Genomic DNA, 19,508 nt, shown 5'->3' on the forward strand with positions numbered 1-19,508 from the left:
TGGCTTTCGACTGCTTGCTTGGCTGGCTGCGCCCAGTGCCAATGTGTTCCCCTTTTTTGATCGTCATGTTTTCTCTCTCTGAGACTGCCTAGAAATGAAATCTGGGCTGCAGCTTTGAGGGGTTCTCATTAGGTCATTAGCACACGCAGAAAGAGATAAATGTCTTGACCTCCCTTTGCTCGCACCGTAGGTACAGTAGTGCGGCATGCACGAAGAGCTTGAACGGTGAAATGTGCCGTGCCACAAGCGACAAGCGAGTGGCCAAGGTAATGTTAAAAAGAACAGCAAGGCCAGGCATCGGGGAAGCGCTTCCTGCGATGGTATGTGGTGCCGTGACATCGGATATTGGGAGAAGCAAGGGTGGAGCTGATGCTCTGCGCCCAGGCCCAGGTATCGAATGCCACGACGCCATTTGGGGAAGCTATGCCAGGGAAGATGGAGGAGACTTCTGTGTCGCAGTATTTATTCTTCAGGCCGATTTTTAATATTGCGTAGCAACTCGAGTTGACTTGAGTGTCCCCTTGGACCTTGAAGATGGAGGGCGGACGGGCTGGTAGATGGCGTGCGCTTTTCGAGCTTCGTCCTTCTTTCGATGCTGCGACGATCCAGATCCTTTGAGCTGGTCTGACCACGATGTACGATTCCATGGGCGTCTGTGATCTGTGGTGCTGAGGGGAGGGGGCGCGGACTCCCCTCGGCCGGGCCATTCTTTCTGTCTCCTTCTCCCGCGGCCCCCCCCTGGAGAACACTGGGGTAGGCCTGCAAGTCTTTATCCTCTCCCGTCAGATAACCATTCCTTGGCGGGCGCTGAGGTGTCTTCAGCTGATTCTCGACCATTCGCCATTGGCGACGAGGACGACGACGGGATCACACAACGATCCTGGCGATTCCTTCAGGCTGACTGACTGATGGAACTGCTGTCGATGTCGCTTGTGGCTTTGAGCAACGCTGAGCGCTGGGTGGTTGATGCTGGAAAAGGGGATGAGGATGGGATGGGAGGAGATATGGGCATGGAGCAAGGAAGCTTGGAACGGGGGGAGATCCAACAGGCGCAGCAGGCCAGCCCCAAGTTCCAACGTCGTTGATCCTGGCTTTTTCGCGCTGTTGGCAGGACGGGATCAAATATGTCCTGCAAATTATCCCCAATGGCGAGCTGCACGCCTGGAAGCAGCAGAGCACCTCCCGAGGTCCCCCTCCGTCGCTGGGCGCGCGGAAGGAGGTACCGCGAGGTTCCGGCGCAGTCTCTCCTCTCTCTCTCCTGAGTCCAGAAGCGCTTGGCAACTGAGGCAATCTCGCCAATCGCTACCTCGAGCTCTGAATCGATACTTTGCGATACTTGTCAAGCCTGGATAAACTTTTCGGAGCATCACCATTGGCTGCGTCTTCGTATTCTCCCGCTCTGCGAACCGCGGGCTGCAGCTTCTGTGCATCCGTTCAGAGGTAACTGAGGTACCTAACCTGGGCTGGGCTCGCTGCCAGCTTACCTTAGCAGCTTCCTTACTAATGCTCCTACTTGGCAGAAGACGGGAGGTCCTTCAGTGACGGAGGGCATCTGTCCTATGCCTGTGACACCTGTAATCTGTGCTCTGTGCCTGCCTAGCTTCTGCGCATCCGTGCTTGCATGTACCTTCTCCCCCTCTGACTGGCCTGTCTCCTGCGCTTCACCCTCACCATCCCAAGCCTGCCTCGACCTTGCCTCTCGCCTTAGCCTATCCCATCCAAGCCTGCCACACCAAGGTCTGTCCTCCCGGTCGACCCTTTTTTTTTCGGGGGGGCTCCTTTGGCGTGGCTCCTTTCCCAATTCCCTCCCCTTCCCGCTGGGCTTACCCGAACGTCCCTCGTTCTTGTTCTCGACAAAAACTCTGGCCGAAACCATAGCGCTTCTTCAAAGAACGCAAGGCGAAGACAAGAGGATCCCAGGTTGAAAGAGCAGACTCCCCAAACTCTCTTCTCACCAACAACGCGCGACGACAATCACACGTCCAAACACCGACAAACCGCGGAATACCCATCTCTTATCAATTCCGATCGAGATTCGACTTTCGCCCAGCACCACCACCAGCCTTGGCCCACCCCCTTCTGTGAGCCCGCTGTGCTGCCACGACTGCTATCTATCGGACGACACGAAACCGCCCAATCAACCACCTCCCTTGCCCGACTCGAACTTGATCGACTCGGACCTCGTTTTTGGGGAGGCTCGTGTCACCCTTTTGCTCCGCGCGAACCTACATCACCGTCCGCCGAAGCCGCCGCTACCATCCGCGATATACTTCGCCAATACCAAGGCCGTCTGCGACCACAACGACGACTTCGACGACACCAGTAACTCTTCGCACCTCGTCAAACCTCGACGACGCTGCCATTTGGGACGCCTGCCGTGCCAAACAGATACACGACCTTTTTTTCTTTGTAAACATAGGTTTTTAGGGTGGTGTCCCAGGGCCACCCCCCATTTCAATAGGAGCCATGCTTCTCCCCAAAGGCGGTATCAACTGGAAGTCAGCCCAGGCCAGACTACCTCCCACGAGAGCGATATGGGCTATCGTCACCAAGACGCGCTTCCTTCTCCTGCTCGCCCTCACGGGTATGATTCTGCTGCTATGGCGCGGCATTCGCACGTCAGCTTCTGAGATGCAGAGGTATGTCTTTCGCGCCTTGGCAGTCAGCGCTTCGTTGGGTTGTGCAAAAAAAAAAAAATCGCCTGCTTCCGCGATGCGCTGCGCCGGAATTGTACCAGACGAAAGCCTGCTAACATATGATGCCCGCAAATAGCTTCTACTGCTGGGGCCCCGCGAAACCCCCCATGGAGATGTCGCTCAATGAGCAAGCTTCGTGGGCTGGCCACCTCCAGACCCCCGTCATCTTCAACCACCACGAGCCCCTGGAGATCAACCACACCTCCATCCAACACGTCGACCTCAACCCCATCAAGTCCACCCGCAAGGCCGTCAATAACGAGGAGCGCGTCCTGATCCTTACCCCTCTCAAAGACGCCGCCCCTTACCTGTCCAAATACTTTGAGCTGATTGCCGAGCTTACCTACCCCCACCACCTGATCGATCTCGCTTTCCTGGTCGGCGATTCCAAGGATGATACTCTCGCAGTCCTGGCCTCTGAACTGGATCGCATCCAGCGCCGCCCTGACAAGATCCCCTTCAACAGCGCTATGGTTGTCGAGAAGGACTTCGGCTTCGAGCTTAGCCAGAGCGTCGAGGAGCGCCACTCGTTCAAGGCTCAGGGTCCCCGAAGGAAGGCCATGGGTCGCGCCCGCAACTACCTCCTGTCCGCTGCCATGAAGCCAGAGCACTCCTGGATCTACTGGCGCGACGTCGACATCGTAGACAGCCCCAAGAAGATTCTTGAAGACTTCATTGCCCACGACACCGATATCCTTGTTCCCAGTCAGTATGCCCTAATGTTGCTGAGGAATGCATGCAGCTAACTCTGCGATAGACATTTGGTTCCACCGATACCGCGATGGCCGTGACATTGAGGGGCGCTTTGACTACAACTCTTGGGTTGAGTCTGACAAGGGTCGCAGACTATCGGCTTCCCTTGACAAGGATGTCGTCCTCGCTGAGGGTAAGAATCTTGAATCTCCAAAGTTAACACCAAGCTTACAATTATATAGGTTACAAGGAGTATGATACTGGCCGCAGATACATGGCCAAGGAGGGCGACTGGCGCAACAATAAGGATGAAGAGCTCGACCTCGATGGCATTGGCGGCGTGAACATTCTCGTGAAGGGAGATGTCCACAGATCAGGTTGGTCTTTACGTGTCTTTGACAATGGCAATTGCTAACCAGCCCAGGAATCAACTTCCCATGCTACGCCTTCGAGAACCAGGCCGAGACGGAAGGATTTGCCAAGATGGCCAAGCGTGCCGGTTACCGAGTTGTCGGTCTGCCGAATTACGTCGTCTGGCATATCGATACTGAGGAGAAGCCTGGAAACGCATGATTCTAGCGTGATCTGCATTTTCAACGTTCTTCTCTTCGCATGTACGACTTATTTCTCCGACTAATCCGCGGAATGCGGGTGACGGAACACGGCGCTGTATGACCACGTAACGATACACACACACGGTACTCAGGAGCTTTCTACGGAAAGAAGCATTTTCCGACGCTAGCCCAGAAGCTTGTTCAGGCTTTGGACGGCTGGTGGGAGGCACAGGTCTTGGTCAGATGCTCTGAATCCTCACATGTTCGACTTTCCGCTGCCCATATATCCAACTACCAAAAACACCCCATTCTCTCTCTCTCTCTTTGGCTCGACATGGATTCCTTGACACGGCCAGGAAATACGAAAAGAAAATCGAAGGAATCGATGAAGCGGCTTGGTGCACTTTTGGTCGGAGAAAAACAGGCGATACATACCGCATCGAAAGGGAGGTTGTTTCGCTGTAATAATAGACTTGGTTATATCACCTGCTAGCATAGGGCAGGGAGGGGAAGATCATGGTTATGCGTTTCATTATAGGAAGGGAAAGAGTCCATTATACGGCCTCTGAATATTGGACCCGGGTGATGAAAGTGGCGTCGCAAATGGGAGGGAGGGGGGCCCGCTTGGTGACAGTTTTCTCTATGAATGAAGTGTGATATCTAGGGTATGAGGAAACTCGGGAGTTCAAAGAGGCGTAATTTATACATTTTGTTTTGTCTCCAGCTCGTGCCTTGATCAATTTGGCGGGAAGCGGCAGTGAAGCATGCGTAGTTGTCGTTTATTGACTGGGTCTCTATCTAGTTTTGTCCGTCGTTGCGTGTGACCGATGGAGCGGTGAGAGCCCACTCGGAACTACACACGATCTTGCTCGTGGAGGCGTAGCTGGATAACATTACCTAGAGGGTTAGTCCTCTGATCAGAGAAGCACAACTTTCTTCTCGCAAATTTGGAAATATGCAGGTATATATAGACGTGATATTTCGGTTTTTGATTTTCCTTCTATCAAATCAACTCTGCCCTCTTTGAGTTGCTTGCTATCTACTTACTAGAGGTGTTAATCTATAGACTTTATTGCGTAGGCTAGCATGCCATCTTTTTTATTTTGTGGCAGAAGATGCGATTGTGTATTCGGGCTTCTGAATATTCGGGCAGAGACTGTGACGGAGGACGAGGGAGTTTTGGGTTTCTGCGGACTCTGTGAAGGTATATACCAGTTTTTGACGGATGGCGTGGGGCGTAGAGACGGATATGCTGCTCGGGAGTTTTTTTCCGACAGAAATCTTCAAGATCGTGAAATTCGCGGTGCAGAGGCGAGGTCTTTCAACGCTGTGGAGGCTTAGTTGAGAGGTATTAAGCAGCAATAACAGAGCAGGTTGATGAATGATCTGCAAAGGCCAGAGTCCGTGAAGCTGATTGCAAGCTGTGGGTGGGTTGTCTTGATGCTCGTGGATTTGTTGTATCTGTATAAATACACCAGAGAAGCAGAGATACTGAAAAGAAAAACACACAAAGTCTTGCGTTTCTTTCGCGGCATTGGCATCTAAGCGATGATCTCAAAGCAGTGCCGGCAGTGTTGTCTGTCGAGAGCGCAGTTCATTCAGGGCATTCATGGAGAAGTACGAGAGACCTAGATACCTCTTCTTTTGTATCCTGGTTTGAATACACAGCTGGCAACGGGGGACAGGACGAAAGCTAGAGGTTGCGTCTGTCGGTTAATATCAGGCTTTGGGATTAGTAGGACCTACTACTCTAATGGTCGAGGCAGTTGAAGAAGCTACGATAACTCCCAAGGATTTATCTGGTCGGCTTCAGTTCATAAGAAAGGCAGATATTTGAATAGGCGAGCATGGGGTTCAGAAGGATGCAAATCTCGAATGGCGCGTTAACGGCATCAGAGAAACAAGTATGTATAACAGAGTCCCGTCATTTTCTATTCTTGAAGATCCACACATAAGACAGCGCGGCGAAGCCGAGACGGGAATGACGAACCCACTCGCTGTCTAGTGAGCCCTGTTTCTAACCTCTTGGCGAGAGGGGAATAGAAACATTGCTGGAACAGCTCTTCGGGCTTAGAAGCTATTCACGACGGTTCCTCATTATAGCAGATTACTCCCCATTACAGTTGAATACTTCAAGTACGAAGACCATGGGGGATGAAAGGAAAAGGAGTTCCGAGAGAGGCCGAGGCGGGAGAGCATGATGTGTTGAGAACAGCGCGGCCTAAAGTTAGCTTAAGTGTCTGGACTGTAGTTGCGTTCGAGGACCACCGCCGTATTTTGGATCGCTACTCTTCACTTGCAACGATTGTGGGTGAATAATGTTGTATGGCACCTGCTATTTATGCGAAAAGTGATGAGAAGGGCGTTGTCCTAGCCCCCTTTGGCTATAAATGATCCCGTGGTGGGACGACGATTTTCACGGAGTCCCTCTGGCAGTAACCCACCGACGAATGAGCTTTCCATATTCCTTGTTGGCGCATAGTGTCGGTGGCAGATACCAGTCCCTATGGACATAAGAGGGAGATATTCATCGTAGCTATGCTTCAGAAGGAGGCGTGTTACGCCGTCCCTCTTTGCGGCGGGAATAATATGCAAGAGCTGCGGGACGAGAACGAATAGAGTGAGTTTCAACATGTAAGAGGACCTGTGGAGGAAGCAAGATGCTAATCTTTATGCTAGATTGTGACTATCAGCGAGTCTTGCCGACCTGGAACTGATTGGGCTTGTGTGATAGAAAGTATCAGCAAAGGGACCTTCTCAATGCATATATACATTTTCAAAGTAAGATGATACAAGCCGCTGGCACAAACTTAGCAGAATTTCGAGGCTCGCAGATTTATATTGTTCAGCTCGCGAACAAGCCTGCAAGGAAGGGCGTAGTACCTGAGAACGTGACGTTGAGATACTTATGTTTATACTTTAGTACGGTAATAAGACAGACTACTGTACTTCTAATCAGCTGAACAACTGTTGTTCCTTTGAAAGACTGTCCGAATCAAAACACATGAACTTACACCACTCTCTAGCTCCACGTTCGAGGAGGCAATACAATGGTATACGCCAAAGACGACGGAAGGTGACGGATAGGGACTTGAATGTGCGCTGCCTAGTGGCACAGTTGCGGCGTGGAGCTCTGCCTGTACCTATCACCATAAACTCTTCAAAGCCGGGAGTCACACAACGCTACTAAAGAAGCTATATTCAAAGCAAGACTCCAGAAACATTTGGGTTTGGAAGCCTTTTCATTATCTCAGAAGTCTGTCGTTATATGTATTATCCATGGGTGTACGTAGTGTGAGACGATGATCCTGACTGAAGTGAGTGTACTAGATGTTGCGCTGTGCAGACTAACTTATTCGGGGTCACTAATAGCATGCCCAGCAAGCTTCGTTGAGGATGTCTCTGTTACACACGGTATCATCCAGGAGACGAACTCGCAGCCGCCTTGCTTCGTACCTAAATCTACTCGCAGCAAATCTTTAGCAGAAAGCCTCACTTTGTACTTTCAAAGTTGGTTTCAAGCCACTTTATCTCCTGGTATTTGGAAACCGCCAGTATCCAGTCGTTGGGCATACCCTACTCCAGTCGTTGGACTTCAGGCGCAATGCGTATTTATCTCACTCAAGGGCCTACGATGTGAGGTTCGAGTCCACCCACAAATGTGTGTGTGGTGTCAAAGGATGCCCTGTGTTCTGCGCTGGAACAAACGCTGCGATGATTTGGTTAGCTGTCCACACTGCAGGCCATCTGTTCGTAAGTTCAGGGTTACGGATGGTGTTTACATTCATCACATCCATCCCCTGCGTATATCACCACCCTCAGTGAATTGAACAATGACCGTGGACGCCAGAGACGAGCTGGACAGGCCATGTGCCAAGTCGCCATCTAAGGTGATGAACATCCTAGGTTCTCGTATGTTTGTAATGCTAATTTGTAGACAATCATAAAGATGATGTATTTGCATATAAGAATGGTTTCCCCACCCTACTAAGAACGTAGGGCAGGACAATGCTGGTCGGACTCAATGACCGTTGAGATTCCAATAACAAACCCTGGTTGATCTTGACCCGAGAATTTCAGGTATAGAGACTGATCACGAGTTAGCAACAGTTGCGAACTGTTTCGTCCATGGACATCTTCGCTACCGGACTTTCTTTCCCTATTCTGTTGGGATAATTTGAAGACGGTACCACATGAGCAGAGTTGACACCAACAGAATAGACACCATCGTTACTTAAGCAATAGCAATCTGTAGACAAGCCCTGTGTGCTATTACTGAAAGAATTTTGCGTATACCAAGAGCATTGGCACTTTCTGGATTATTGGGGACCCCAGACACACGATTGGGCCTTCCTTCTATATCTCCCACGATCTCCCCCAAAAGACTCTACGCAAGCCACGCATCCCCCTTCAAAACCTCGCTCCAAACCTGCCCCTCCGCCCTCGTGAACCCCCGCGCCTCCTCCACATCCGCCGCGCCAAAGTTGCGCCCGTAGAGGTGCGGGAAACACCCGCCGCCCGACGGCAGATCGTCCCACTGGATTCCCTGCTCCAGGGATGCGTAGGGCAGCTTTAGCAGGTAAAGCGTCGTGGCCGACGAGAAGAAGCGGTCCGCTGTTCCGAGGACCTTTTTTGCGTGTCAGTGTTCAACTCTTTGCTTATCATTGCCTTCTTCTCGTGCACGAGATGCCATAACGTGGGTTGATCTCAAGGGCAAGGGGGAAGGATAGTACCTGTTCGGCGGTGCTCAGATGGATGAAGCCGTCGTTGCGGTCGAGGTCGGAGAGGGGGTACTCTTCCGGGAGCGGGAACGGCGGCGCCTCGGGGACGATTTTGTAGAGGTACTTTGGAAGAGTGGACGGGGCGGGCATCTTCGCGTTGATTTACGGTGTGCCAGAAGGAAAAAGGACAGATGTGACTTTTGACAAGAGGAAGCGGTAGGAAATGGCGTCGAGTGGTGAATGCCGGTGGGAGTTGAGATGCGTGATTGTGAGAGATTTGCGTGCCCGCCTCTCACCTCATCCGCAACCCCACTTTCTCAGACATGAGTTGCACATGGCGCCTTCCGTGCGAGCATCCGCAGTTAACTGGTGAGATTACACATATCACAATACAGGCAAGGAAGCATTTCATCAACGCTTTTTTGGATTCTTACAGGGACGTTTTCTGGTCCATGTCCTATCATTGATTCCTCCCCATCACTCCCCGTTTCAACCCCGCGCCAATGGCCACCATGAAGGCCCCTTGAGACTACTGAACCTTCCGCCATAACCGCCGATAGTTCATAAGAAACCTCCCCACAAGCAGATAGATAACTCTTCGACTTTTTTTTTACTTCTTCTCCTAAGTCTCCGAGGGATGGTGAGCTCTGTCAACCAGACCGCAGGATGTAGTCAAATTAGATCGAGAATATCGCGGTACCGTTGTTGAGGCGGCCTCCCCCATTATCTCTCTTTCGCTGTGTCCATAAGACTTGCAATCTCTTGCGCCTGTGTTGTCTGTTGTGTTGAAGCGCCGCCTCGTTTTTCAAACCCATCCCTAAGCGCCACCCTTCTACCTCAATGCCGTGATAGCTTCTGCTTAGATTTCAGGTCCGCGCTTTTCTGTAGCTTTTTCAAACGCGTTGGTAGAACAAGAGGTAGGCAACCTTGTTGTCCTTGATGTTGTCCTTGGCCGGCTTCCCCTTGGGCACGGTCGAGCCGTTGCCATTCGCGACAGCGCTCCACTTCTTGTCGCCCTTATCTCCGCCCTTCGCTGAGGCGGTAACCTCCTTCCAACCATCGCCCTCATCTTCGTCTGCCATGGCACCGAATCGGTTCGTGGATGCATCCCGTGAAGACGCTCCTGGACGAGAGCTATCCTTAACCTCTTCCTCCGCACCAGCTTCAGCTACGTCCTCGCTACGGACGCGACGGATGACAGTATCGTCTAGTCGGATCCATTCATTTTCGTCTTGCCGTCTGACATCGACCGTGTAGTGACCACCGTTGGCCTGCTTGCCATGGTGGTAGACAACACCAGTAAGTCTGTACTTCGGCATGCCCGCTCCCTCGGCGACGAGCGCATTGCGGCGTCTCTTCGACAGAACTTCTGCGGGAAGCTGCAAGTCGAGCGGGTAGCCGACCTTCTTGCCGATCTTGGTAGTTCCCTCCGTGTCGAACTTGAAGCGCTTGAGGTGGAGAATGAGAATTGGGGGTAGGGTCTCGATCAAGGTTTGCTTTGTCATGGGCGCGGCGTCGCCCTGGAGCCTTTCAGGGAGTGTCAAGCCCTTGATAGCATCCACAACGTTGTTGATGTACGGCGCGCCAATGTCCAGCTGCAAAGACTGGAACGGCTCCGTGGTTACCGAATCCTTGACACCAGGACGACGGAGCTCTGATCGATACTGTCCGCTAAACAGCCGAGTGATAGGTGTGGTTTGGCTGCCTCCGGAAGAGCGCGTCTCAACGGCCCGCTGTCTAGAACCGACCTCGAACCAACCGTCCACGCCATCTTGAGACTCAGCGACGCTCGCTGCTGAAGACGTAGGACGTACTTCAGGGGCACCGTTCGCTGTTCCGCTCGACATCACCTGCGCACACTCCTCGTCGATCGCGTTCAAAATCAGACCGAGGAATTCCTGGGCATCCTGCTGATGTCCTCGCTGCTCAAGAATTAGACGTGAAGATGCAACAGGCTATAGGGCTACCACATACTCTCATGCTGGCAAAGGCTGGAAGGGGCTGAATGGCCTTGTAAACGAACTCCGGAATGAACGAGTCGCCGTATTGCTCCAATTGCTCATTTTTGAGCTTCTTGCGAAGCTTTTCGACAGAATCTGTCGAATCGATGACGCGGAACTCCCTCATAAACATGATCCTGGCAACATGTCAGCTAACAAAGTTTGGCAAGCGATTGAGGCCAAGACTCACATGGCGTCGATTACGGGCGTGTCACTCTTGAATTTGTGAACAGCCCTTTTGCTGACTTGATCGAGGAAATCATAGAATGGTATGCAGAAAAGAAGAACTTGCAAAACCTACGACTGTCAGCAAAGAGGCCATGTCGACGGTGTCAGTACCCACTGAATTCATGTAACACATATTTCCAGTGTTAATCAGGCCTCTCGGCTCGATGAACTGGACCTTGGAAAGACTGCCCACGCGGAAGTCCTGGATAGCAGCAGCCAGCGAGTTTGCATTTCCAGCAGAAAAGGTGGACGCCGCACCGTTGACGGTTTCACCTCCGTTGGTGCTCGCTCCATTAGCCGTTGCTGAGGTGGTAGGACCGTTGGCATTGGGATGTGCTTTAGGGGCAGCTGCTGCGGCAGCAGAGAAAAGACCGCTCCAAGTCTTAGGGGCCGCCTTGGCTGGTGCCGCGGGTTGGGCTTCAACCTTCTGCTCGGAGTCAGCGGCCGCTGCCGCTGCCGACTCCTCCGCAGGCTTCTCCTGGGCAGCAGACTTAGCCTCCTCCGGCTTGGCAGTGCTCGCGGGCTTCGCCTCCTTAGGGCTATTCTTCGGAATGACTGGCACGACAGGAACGACTGGGACAGCAGGCCGAGAGGTGTTGGAGCTGCTGGTCGTGGGCCTCGCATTCTCCTTTGAGATGGCCTTGGGGCTGCCATCGATTGAGACTGCGGTCGTGGACCTGTAGCTCTCCTTAGGACCTTCAGATGCCGCTGACTCTGCCCTTAGGGTAACACTTTCGGTCTCGGCGTCCGTGGAGTTATCAAGGGGCGCCTTCTTAGGTGTCGAACCCGTGACATCAACATCGGTGGCCGCGTCCGTAGCATCTTCCTTCGTAGCTTGATTCAGTTCCGCTTGATCCACGCTGCTCTGTGCCATGGGCTGAAGCGTGACGTTTTTCGCGCTTGAGCTCATCAACCTTCTTCGTCGTCTTGATTTCGGAGCTCTCTTGGGGAAGGGCCCTTGAGAGGAAGGCGTCCAGGGCAACTATGGCTCGTCAGCAAAGAAGTACAAGGCGATTGCTCCGAGAATACTTACAGGTGCACGGAAATGTTCGGCCGGTTTGGGAAGCTCCGGGCTCTGGGGGGTCTGAGGAGTCAGAGGAGTCTGGGGAGCAGGCGCCGCGGGTTGAAAGGACTCAGCCACTGGCTTGAAGGGCTCGGCCACGGGCTTGAAAGGCTCAGCAATAGGCTTGAAGGGTTCGGCCGCGGGTTGGAAAGGCTCGGCAACTGGTGTCAACACTGGAGGCTCTGGAGTCTGGTGAATAGAGTGAGGCTGAGGGGGCGGAGGCGATTGAACAGGCATGGCGGCAGAAATGGGAGGCGGCTGGTAGGGATTCGAAAGAGCAGGTGACGGCTGAGACGGTTGAGAGTACGGCTGGGGAACGCTGACGCCGGCCATGGGGACATACTGCTGCGGCATTGCCCGTGATGACTGGACATATTGCTGCGGTTGTTGGTAATGCATGTAGCCAGAAGGCATGCCGCCATTCTGGTACTGGTACGGCAGCTGGTGGTAGTATGGTGCGGCGGCGTAAGGGTTCATGTAATTGGTATGATGCATCGGCATGTGCTGATACTGCTGGTATTGCGCATACGATGGCTGTTGTTGCATCCTCCGTCCTCTGCCCCCTCCAGGCCCGCCGCCCATGTCGATACCGCCGCCAGCTCCCGGCCCACCACCCCCCGGCATGGCTTGCCCAGCCGGCAGATGACGATTGTTCATCCTGCCGGCTTGGGAGTTGTGTGTTTGCAGTGATCGTCCACGGCTGGAACTATCACTGCCCGTTGGATCTGCGGCTTTCTTGGAAGCGGTTGTCGGCGCGGTCGCAGTGGAGGCGTCGACAGCTTCGGCGGAGTTCGACGTTCGTTGTGCTTCGATGGAAAGCGCGGTTTCTTCGCGTCGGGTGCGCGATGACAGTGGGAGAGAACCGGCAAACTCTGGAGTGTCGTGTGTCGCCTCCTCTTTTCGGTTTGACGTTCTCGAAGCCGGAAAAGTACACAGGTGCCCTGACTCAAAAGTGGATCAGGACCGAGATGTCGCTTGAGCAAGCACTGAATGCGCTGCGGAGGAGGAAGCCGCGAAGGAAGGCGGTCGCAGTGAATCAGCAACGACCGGAGCAGCGCAGCTTCAATGCAGCTACGCAGTCGCTTCCAGTTTGGTGATGACAAAAAATTACGCCGCGCGCAGGAGAGGAAGGTTGACCTGGAGCTAGCGGCCTGCGGGCTCCGGGCTTTGTTGGCGCAATGCGATTATTGCCTGAGCCGAAAGCCTCGTGCACTGATCACAAAATGATCCCCGCACATTGACCTCACGCCTCATCTTCCGTAATTTGCCCGAAATCGGCCCCACTTTGGAGAGTTCAGCCGGTGAGCTGGGAGCTAGTGTAGGTCCAGAGGGGGAGCTTAGAGACGAGCTTGGTCAAGCTACCTAGGTAGTCTGTACCTATGTGAAGGTGGCCTGGTGACACTGCTGACTGATTTACGAGTCCTTGTTAATTCGTCTTGACGTTACTGTCTATCCTATACTTGCTGTATCGCGGGAGGTCTATCAATAATCCAAACACCGGAGGCGACAATGATAAAACAGCGCTGGGGTCTCATTCATCCCTGAAAACCCACCGTCCACCTCCTCTCATCGCTTCCCGGTATCTTTCTTGAATCATTTGCTTTTCTCGCTTTTCAAACTCTGCCTTCTCGGCCTGTACCTCCTGAGTGTTGGGAAAGTCCACGTTCCAAAATCCTTCAGGAGACGCTCGCCGAGCATACCGATGACGATGCTTGCCCAACTCATTGGCTAGCTGCCATGTCTTGGCTTCCACCCAGAGATTTTCCTTCTCCGGCTTCGACATTCCCCAGACGGTACTGATCCTGTCTCCCAGAAAGTCTTCGAACAGTTTATTGTCTGATGCTGCGGTGCGATCGGCGCTGTTCTTCTGGGCGAGAGCCATTGCCCGAAAGTGCGGCCCGCAGCAATTCATGTCGGTGCAGCCTGGCAAGCAAGACCTGTCATTGCCCCTGACCACCTCCGAGTATGCGTAATCAGCGCCGCCGTTGAATTTTGGATTGATTTTAAAGTCGCCAATGCGCAGATCGGCTACGAGTTTGGACCGAAGACCTGTCTTCGACGACGTCAGCGGAGTCTCAACTGTGGCTCGGTTCTTAGACGAACCACGCGTTGGACTTGGTTCTGCGGCGTCTTCGGTGCTCTTCCGACTGAAAGCGCTCCCTTTTGGCTTGTCTCGTCGCTCTTTGTTGAAAGGCAACTGCCTCCGGTCAGGAAAACGAAGGCCATCGTCATCCTCTGGATCATTGCCACGAAGTCGAGGCGCCGACCGCGTTATGGTTGGCGTCTCTTCTGATGGCGCTGTATTTAGGAGGGTACTCAAACGACCGGCGGGCTGTGGCGTGCGAAAAATCCCACCTGCTGGCTCTTCGCGACCAGTCTTTTTGTAAGTAAGGCCGTCCTCGGCAAGGCTTCTTATGCCTTGAGCGAGTCCTTTCCTGCTGGGGTTCTCGACAGCCTTCTTCTCTTGCGGATGCACGGGCATCACATTAGGGTTGACTGGCGTTAAGACCGCAAAGTTCTGAAGAGGTTTGGCAGCCGGCGTGCTGATGTTGTCCGGCCTGACGGTGACCGAGTTGAAGCTCTTATCTCGCTCGAGATCCGCATGTCTCTTTCTCCTCGGCGTTGTGACCCTCGGTCCAAGTTCGTCCAAATCCATACTTTCCTGGATCTGGGTGGAAGGCAAGCTGTTAGAAAGCCCGGAACTTTCGATTTTGATTCTGGTCCGTGTGGTTTGATCAGTGACCTGGTCGTCCGCACGCTTTCTCTTCCCAACTGAGCGCTCCGAGACAAAAATAGGGCCATCGGAAGAGGGCTCGGGCTTGACGAAAACCTCTGTCGTGACATTGACGTTTTGCCTCAAGGGAGGAAGAGTCTGCTCATCGGCGTCTTTACCGCTCTCTGTCGTGTCTCTATCACTCGTGTGTCCTGAGGGTAGATTTCCTTCGTCTCGAGGTGGATCTGCTGGAAGATCAGGCTGTGCAGCTAGCTGAGGTTCCGCGATTCCATTTGCTTGATCAGGTTCCACACCAGGATCTGCGGTGAAGCTTGGGGTTGCAGCCGCACGAGGCCTGCTAGGCTCCGATGCGGATTCAAATGCAGGCGTAGGGTCGATTGACTGTCCATGCCTGTCCTCGATTCTTTTGATCTTCGCCTCCAAGGATGTTGAGTACTCGCCCCATTGTTTGATCAGGTCCTTCTGCTTCTGGTACTCTGCCTTCAACAGCTTGAAGTTCTTGTTTAAGGCGTTGTACCTCCTGAGGACTTTGTGGCTCTCGTGTAGAACCCGCTCCACGTCATTTTCCTTATCGAATGATTCATTTGGTGGAGGATCTGTGTTTGTAGCTTTGTCCTGTACAGAAATGCTGGGGCGAGGTGTATCTCTTGGCGATTCGGTGTCGCGGTTCTGATGGTGGAATCGCAGCAATTTGTTTCTGAGCGACGAGTTTTCCTGCTCCACCCGATCGATGTATTCAGCGCGAGACCTCAAAATTTCCAGCTCTTCCCGCAACGACTCGTTCCGCTCCGAGTCTTTCTGTTTCCTCTTTTCAAGCTCTGCCGTGCGTGGTCAGCGGTCGTTGCCGGCCATTACGTCAGGGTTGTTGACATACCAGTGTCAAGCGCCTTGCCAATCGACCCGCGCAATGCATTGAATGCCTCTTGCACCGCAGCTCGACTCTCCGGTGAGAAGCTATCCATGATTTCCAGATGACCTCCGTCGTTTAAGCATACAGGATGTTGTATTGACGGCTGGGCGGGGGCTGATGATGCTCAACGGGGCTTCGCGTCTCGTTCACGCGATGTGCAGGGAAGGCGCGTCAAGGTGGCGCCCAGTCACGTGCTTAGTCATGATCCAGGGATGCTACATAGTAGACAGGAAAGAGCACCTAGGCTTTCAGAAAACTGTAGCAGCCTCATTACCAAGCAAGTATTCTGCCACTGAGAAACATCGTCATTCTCAACAAGCCAGCTCTCGATTACAATGGTGGCTCTTCACAAGATCCGTTTCCAAGAATCTGCACACGACGTCCCCGTCGCCTCTCACATGCCTCTGACAGCATCGGAGCCACTTCCGCAGTGAAGAGAGCTGGGCGGGGCGTGTTTATTGATTGAGCAGGCCTGCGACATCAATTGGTACGGTTGGCCTTGCTCGTCACCTCCAGTGGGCCTACAGAACGCGGCCACTCCGAAAGATAACGCGAAGGTCGGCGCCAGGGCCGACATCGACAAGCTCCTTGGTGGGCCAAGCTCCCGACGGGAACACCTTTCCCCACGGGCCACGGTCTTCCGGCCCGGCAGCTGGTCAACATTGAACCCCCCCGGTGAATGATCGTCATGGTACGACATCGCTAGTAGGGCCAGGCACGCCTTACCAGTACCGCATGCTATCAAGAAAATGCGCTCTCTCGGTAGCTGGCACAGTCGGCCCCTGGCGCACCAAGAGGGACGAAACTGTGATGGCCTCGATTCTGGAACTGCTTCGTTCAGCAATCAGCTCGTCAATGACTAGATCATTGCTGCGTCAGGTGCGGCAGTTCGGACAATCAAACACGGCGACGGCCCCGAACATCCTCACGGACACGAGATGTGGACAGATCCCATTTGGGAGGAATGCCCGCCAGAGGCTAGACAAGGGTCTGTTTCTGCCTCCCGGTTCGTTTTAGCCGGGCAATTCGTGCCGCCTTCGCGGAGGACCCTCTTCGATTCCTTCCTCGAAGGATCCTACACTCAATCATCATTCGTCGCCAAGCCAAGCTTCCAGAAGAATTCTACACACGTGGCGGGCAAGTTTTCCCGACCAAGCCGATTGGCATCCAAGAGCTTCACCTCTGCGATGACATCGTTGTGGGATTTGGACTTGTTTTTCCCATCAAGACCAGATGGTCGACGCGATGCGTGTCTGCAACATGTTCGCCTGGAGGAAGTCAGGGTTGCATTCCTAGCGAACCAATACCAATGCGCGCAGTCGCTCTGACTTGTTGTTTCTTGCATTTCTCAAAAGCCCGCGGCCTGCGGCCTCTCATGCACAATGATTGCGGCGGTATGTGGTTACATGCCGTTCTAGTGCGCCTTGGGCTGCTGCACCTGCGGCCAGAAAGTGGCCACTTGCCCGGCATGTTCTCCATCCATCAGAGAATCCAGACCACACATCTTGTTCGTCTGCGAGTGCGATATCATCGGATATCTCCAGCCTCGCTCTCGCAAACCATTCAGGGCAGGTCAGCAACTTCAATTTTGTCGGGGACGAGTCGTGCACGCATGAAATGAATCCACGGGAAGATTGAACAGAAGCAAATCAGTGGTTGACGATGTCTTCGCCCGTTTACTTTGCAGATATGAGGCGCAATGCCCCTTGCCCCTGCATGGTCGTTGCGTAATTCCTGGCAAGCGAGACCAAGGGACATTCGATCGAAGATGGCTGTCGACCAACGATTGCCGCAATTTACTGGCTACGAAACAATTGAAAGGAAACAGCCCAACCTCCCCCGGGCCAGGACATGTTTCCAGATGCTTATGCATGCGCAGCGCAGCGTACATACTATACTGTACGGAGAGATGGCCGTTTGAGGGTATGGCCGGGTTCATCCGGTGTGGTCGACTGCTAAGCTTACCACCAACCTGAAATGGAAGAGTGGCCGAGATTGAGCACGGCAGATCTGGCTGGGTCGGAAAGTGCATCTCGATGGAACGAACCAATCCTCGGGCAGGGCTCGCCTGAGGCCGTGGCTTCGCTGAGGGATGCGAAACCCAAGTTCAATGGAATGAAACTCTTGGGATTTGTGCGTTAATTCCTCCAGTGAGATATCGCAGATTGAGTTCCAGGCAGGAAGGAGGTTGAAAAATACGGAGCCGACGTCAAAAGTGTGTACATGGGGGTTGGGTTTTGGCGAGGGGAGGGTGTCGATCTGGAGGGGCCGTCCAAGCCTCGGCCCAAACCTTTGTCAAGAAACGAGTCCGTGAGGTGATCCGGGGTTTGTCGCCTGCCTGCGTGCCTGCCAGCCCAGCACTTGAATAATGCAGACGCTCTTTACGAGGAATTCTGACGCGGGAAACTTTTTGCATCCCTGAGCACTCGATCATTTCGTCCTTGATCTGGCTCGGAATGCTGAGCTTCTCCAACGCTGCATCTCCCCAGTATGGTCTAGGCAGGACCACAGAGAGGCATGTGCCATCCCACCGATGCAGCAGCAGCACCACCACCACCAGCAACCGGACCGGGACCGCGGACAGAGGGCATACCTACAGCCGAGACCACTTCGACTTGGAATACGCGGCAAGGCGGTATATTGGATGGGAAACCTGAGGTTGTGAGTGAGACATGGAGACAGACAAACCCGACACGCACAGTGTGAGCCAAAAAAGTGATGGACAAGAAAAATGAGAATCCTGCATGATGGAGGGGCAAACCGCAGATGAGATCAGCTCTCTGTTTGGCGGCCCTCTTTTCTTCACTTACACCAAGCGGTGTCTCATGACCCTGTTACGACATGTTGAGAGACCGCTTGTGGTGAGGTGCTCCGAGAAGTGTTTTCGTTCAACACCGCTCAATCAATGCACATGGACAATATGGACAGAATCCAAGCTACATATGGCCCAGCATTCTGTCAGCCAGGCCACCAGCCCACCAGGGCAAGTGGGGGGCTGATGAAGGCTTGTGAGACAAGACTTATCAGAGCTTGCAGACTCTCAGCCTGTGATGAGGGGCTTTCAGACAGGGAGGGATGCAAGGGACGGGCCCCTCGCAGGCCCCTCACTGGCCCCTCGTAGGGATGGAAAAGGGTTTAGCGAGGCTGGGGCATCGCAATTCACAGTGTTTGGCCTGCCACGGAGCCACCTGCCTGCCTCTCGGCGATTTAAATTAGTATCTGGCGCAGGGGGACCCCAGCTCGTCCGACATGCTGAATCCTCTCTCCCGCCAATTTTTTTCATGGAAGAAAAAAATTGAATAAAAATTCGGGACGGGAGGGGAAAAAACTGAGGGGCCACAAGAAAAAAAAATAAAAACAAAAATTAAGAGAGAGTGCAACCAGCGAAAAGACCGAGTACAGTGCCGCGTCATGTACTCGTTTTTCATTATCATGCTCGCCTACCCAAGCGGTACTTCAAGAGCAAGCCTGGCTGCGTAATAGCGGTAGGAGGCATATCCGTGGACCCGCGATGGAAAAGCAGAGAGCAGAAGCATCTGCACATTTTGCTTTCAAAAGTCAGCTGCCTTTGAGTTCTCGTCCCTGGAGTTTACTGCTTCCCCGTCGCACAAACCAGCTCAGCATTCATTTCCCGAGGGGTGGTCTTGTCCACGTCAAAACCGCCTTATCGGAAGGTTCGAGTCTGGGAGGTCGGGCACAAGCTTCGTCCCAGGTCATCTCAACTCTGGAGAACCTTCTTCTGACTTGGGTACCGATGCAGTCGCCAGTCAATTGCCCCCCTTCCGTCGTCTGTCTACTTTAAGGCCTAAGTTCTTATGAACGCGACCCCTAGCTAAGATCCAAGGTTGCTTCCGGCGCAGCGCAAGCTATTGGGCCGAAGCAACGAAGGCGAGGGCTGTTCTTGCCTTT

The 19,508-nt window shown here is 53.4% G+C and overlaps 4 protein-coding genes across 4 annotated transcripts; 1 reads left to right on the top strand and 3 right to left on the bottom strand.

The window, feature by feature from the left end:
- Positions 1–2,466: 2,466 nt before the first annotated feature.
- COL26b_007379 (uncharacterized protein) lies at positions 2,467–3,962 on the top strand (the record flags this gene model as incomplete). The annotated part of the gene is made up of 5 exons (XM_053180173.1): positions 2,467–2,639; positions 2,773–3,401; positions 3,454–3,582; positions 3,632–3,766; positions 3,814–3,962. 5 exons carry the CDS (start codon positions 2,467–2,469, stop codon positions 3,960–3,962), a joined length of 1,215 nt encoding a protein of 404 aa, XP_053035944.1.
- A 4,368-nt stretch (positions 3,963–8,330) lies between these two features.
- COL26b_007380 (uncharacterized protein) lies at positions 8,331–8,814 on the bottom strand (the record flags this gene model as incomplete). The annotated part of the gene is made up of 2 exons (XM_053180174.1): positions 8,331–8,570; positions 8,677–8,814. 2 exons carry the CDS (start codon positions 8,812–8,814, stop codon positions 8,331–8,333), a joined length of 378 nt encoding a protein of 125 aa, XP_053035945.1.
- Positions 8,815–9,557: 743 nt separating this feature from the next.
- Positions 9,558–12,579, bottom strand: COL26b_007381 (uncharacterized protein; the record flags this gene model as incomplete). The annotated part of the gene is made up of 5 exons (XM_053180175.1): positions 9,558–10,586; positions 10,639–10,801; positions 10,855–10,961; positions 11,008–11,874; positions 11,926–12,579. 5 exons carry the CDS (start codon positions 12,577–12,579, stop codon positions 9,558–9,560), a joined length of 2,820 nt encoding a protein of 939 aa, XP_053035946.1.
- Positions 12,580–14,195: 1,616 nt separating this feature from the next.
- Positions 14,196–15,651, bottom strand: COL26b_007382 (uncharacterized protein; the record flags this gene model as incomplete). The annotated part of the gene is made up of 3 exons (XM_053180176.1): positions 14,196–14,287; positions 14,311–15,507; positions 15,564–15,651. 3 exons carry the CDS (start codon positions 15,649–15,651, stop codon positions 14,196–14,198), a joined length of 1,377 nt encoding a protein of 458 aa, XP_053035947.1.
- Between the last annotated feature and the right edge of the window lie 3,857 nt (positions 15,652–19,508).

Source organism: Colletotrichum chrysophilum (assembly GCF_026319265.1).
Source record: "Colletotrichum chrysophilum strain AFK26 chromosome Unknown scaffold_59, whole genome shotgun sequence".
Classification (NCBI taxonomy): Eukaryota; Fungi; Ascomycota; class Sordariomycetes; order Glomerellales; family Glomerellaceae; genus Colletotrichum; species Colletotrichum chrysophilum.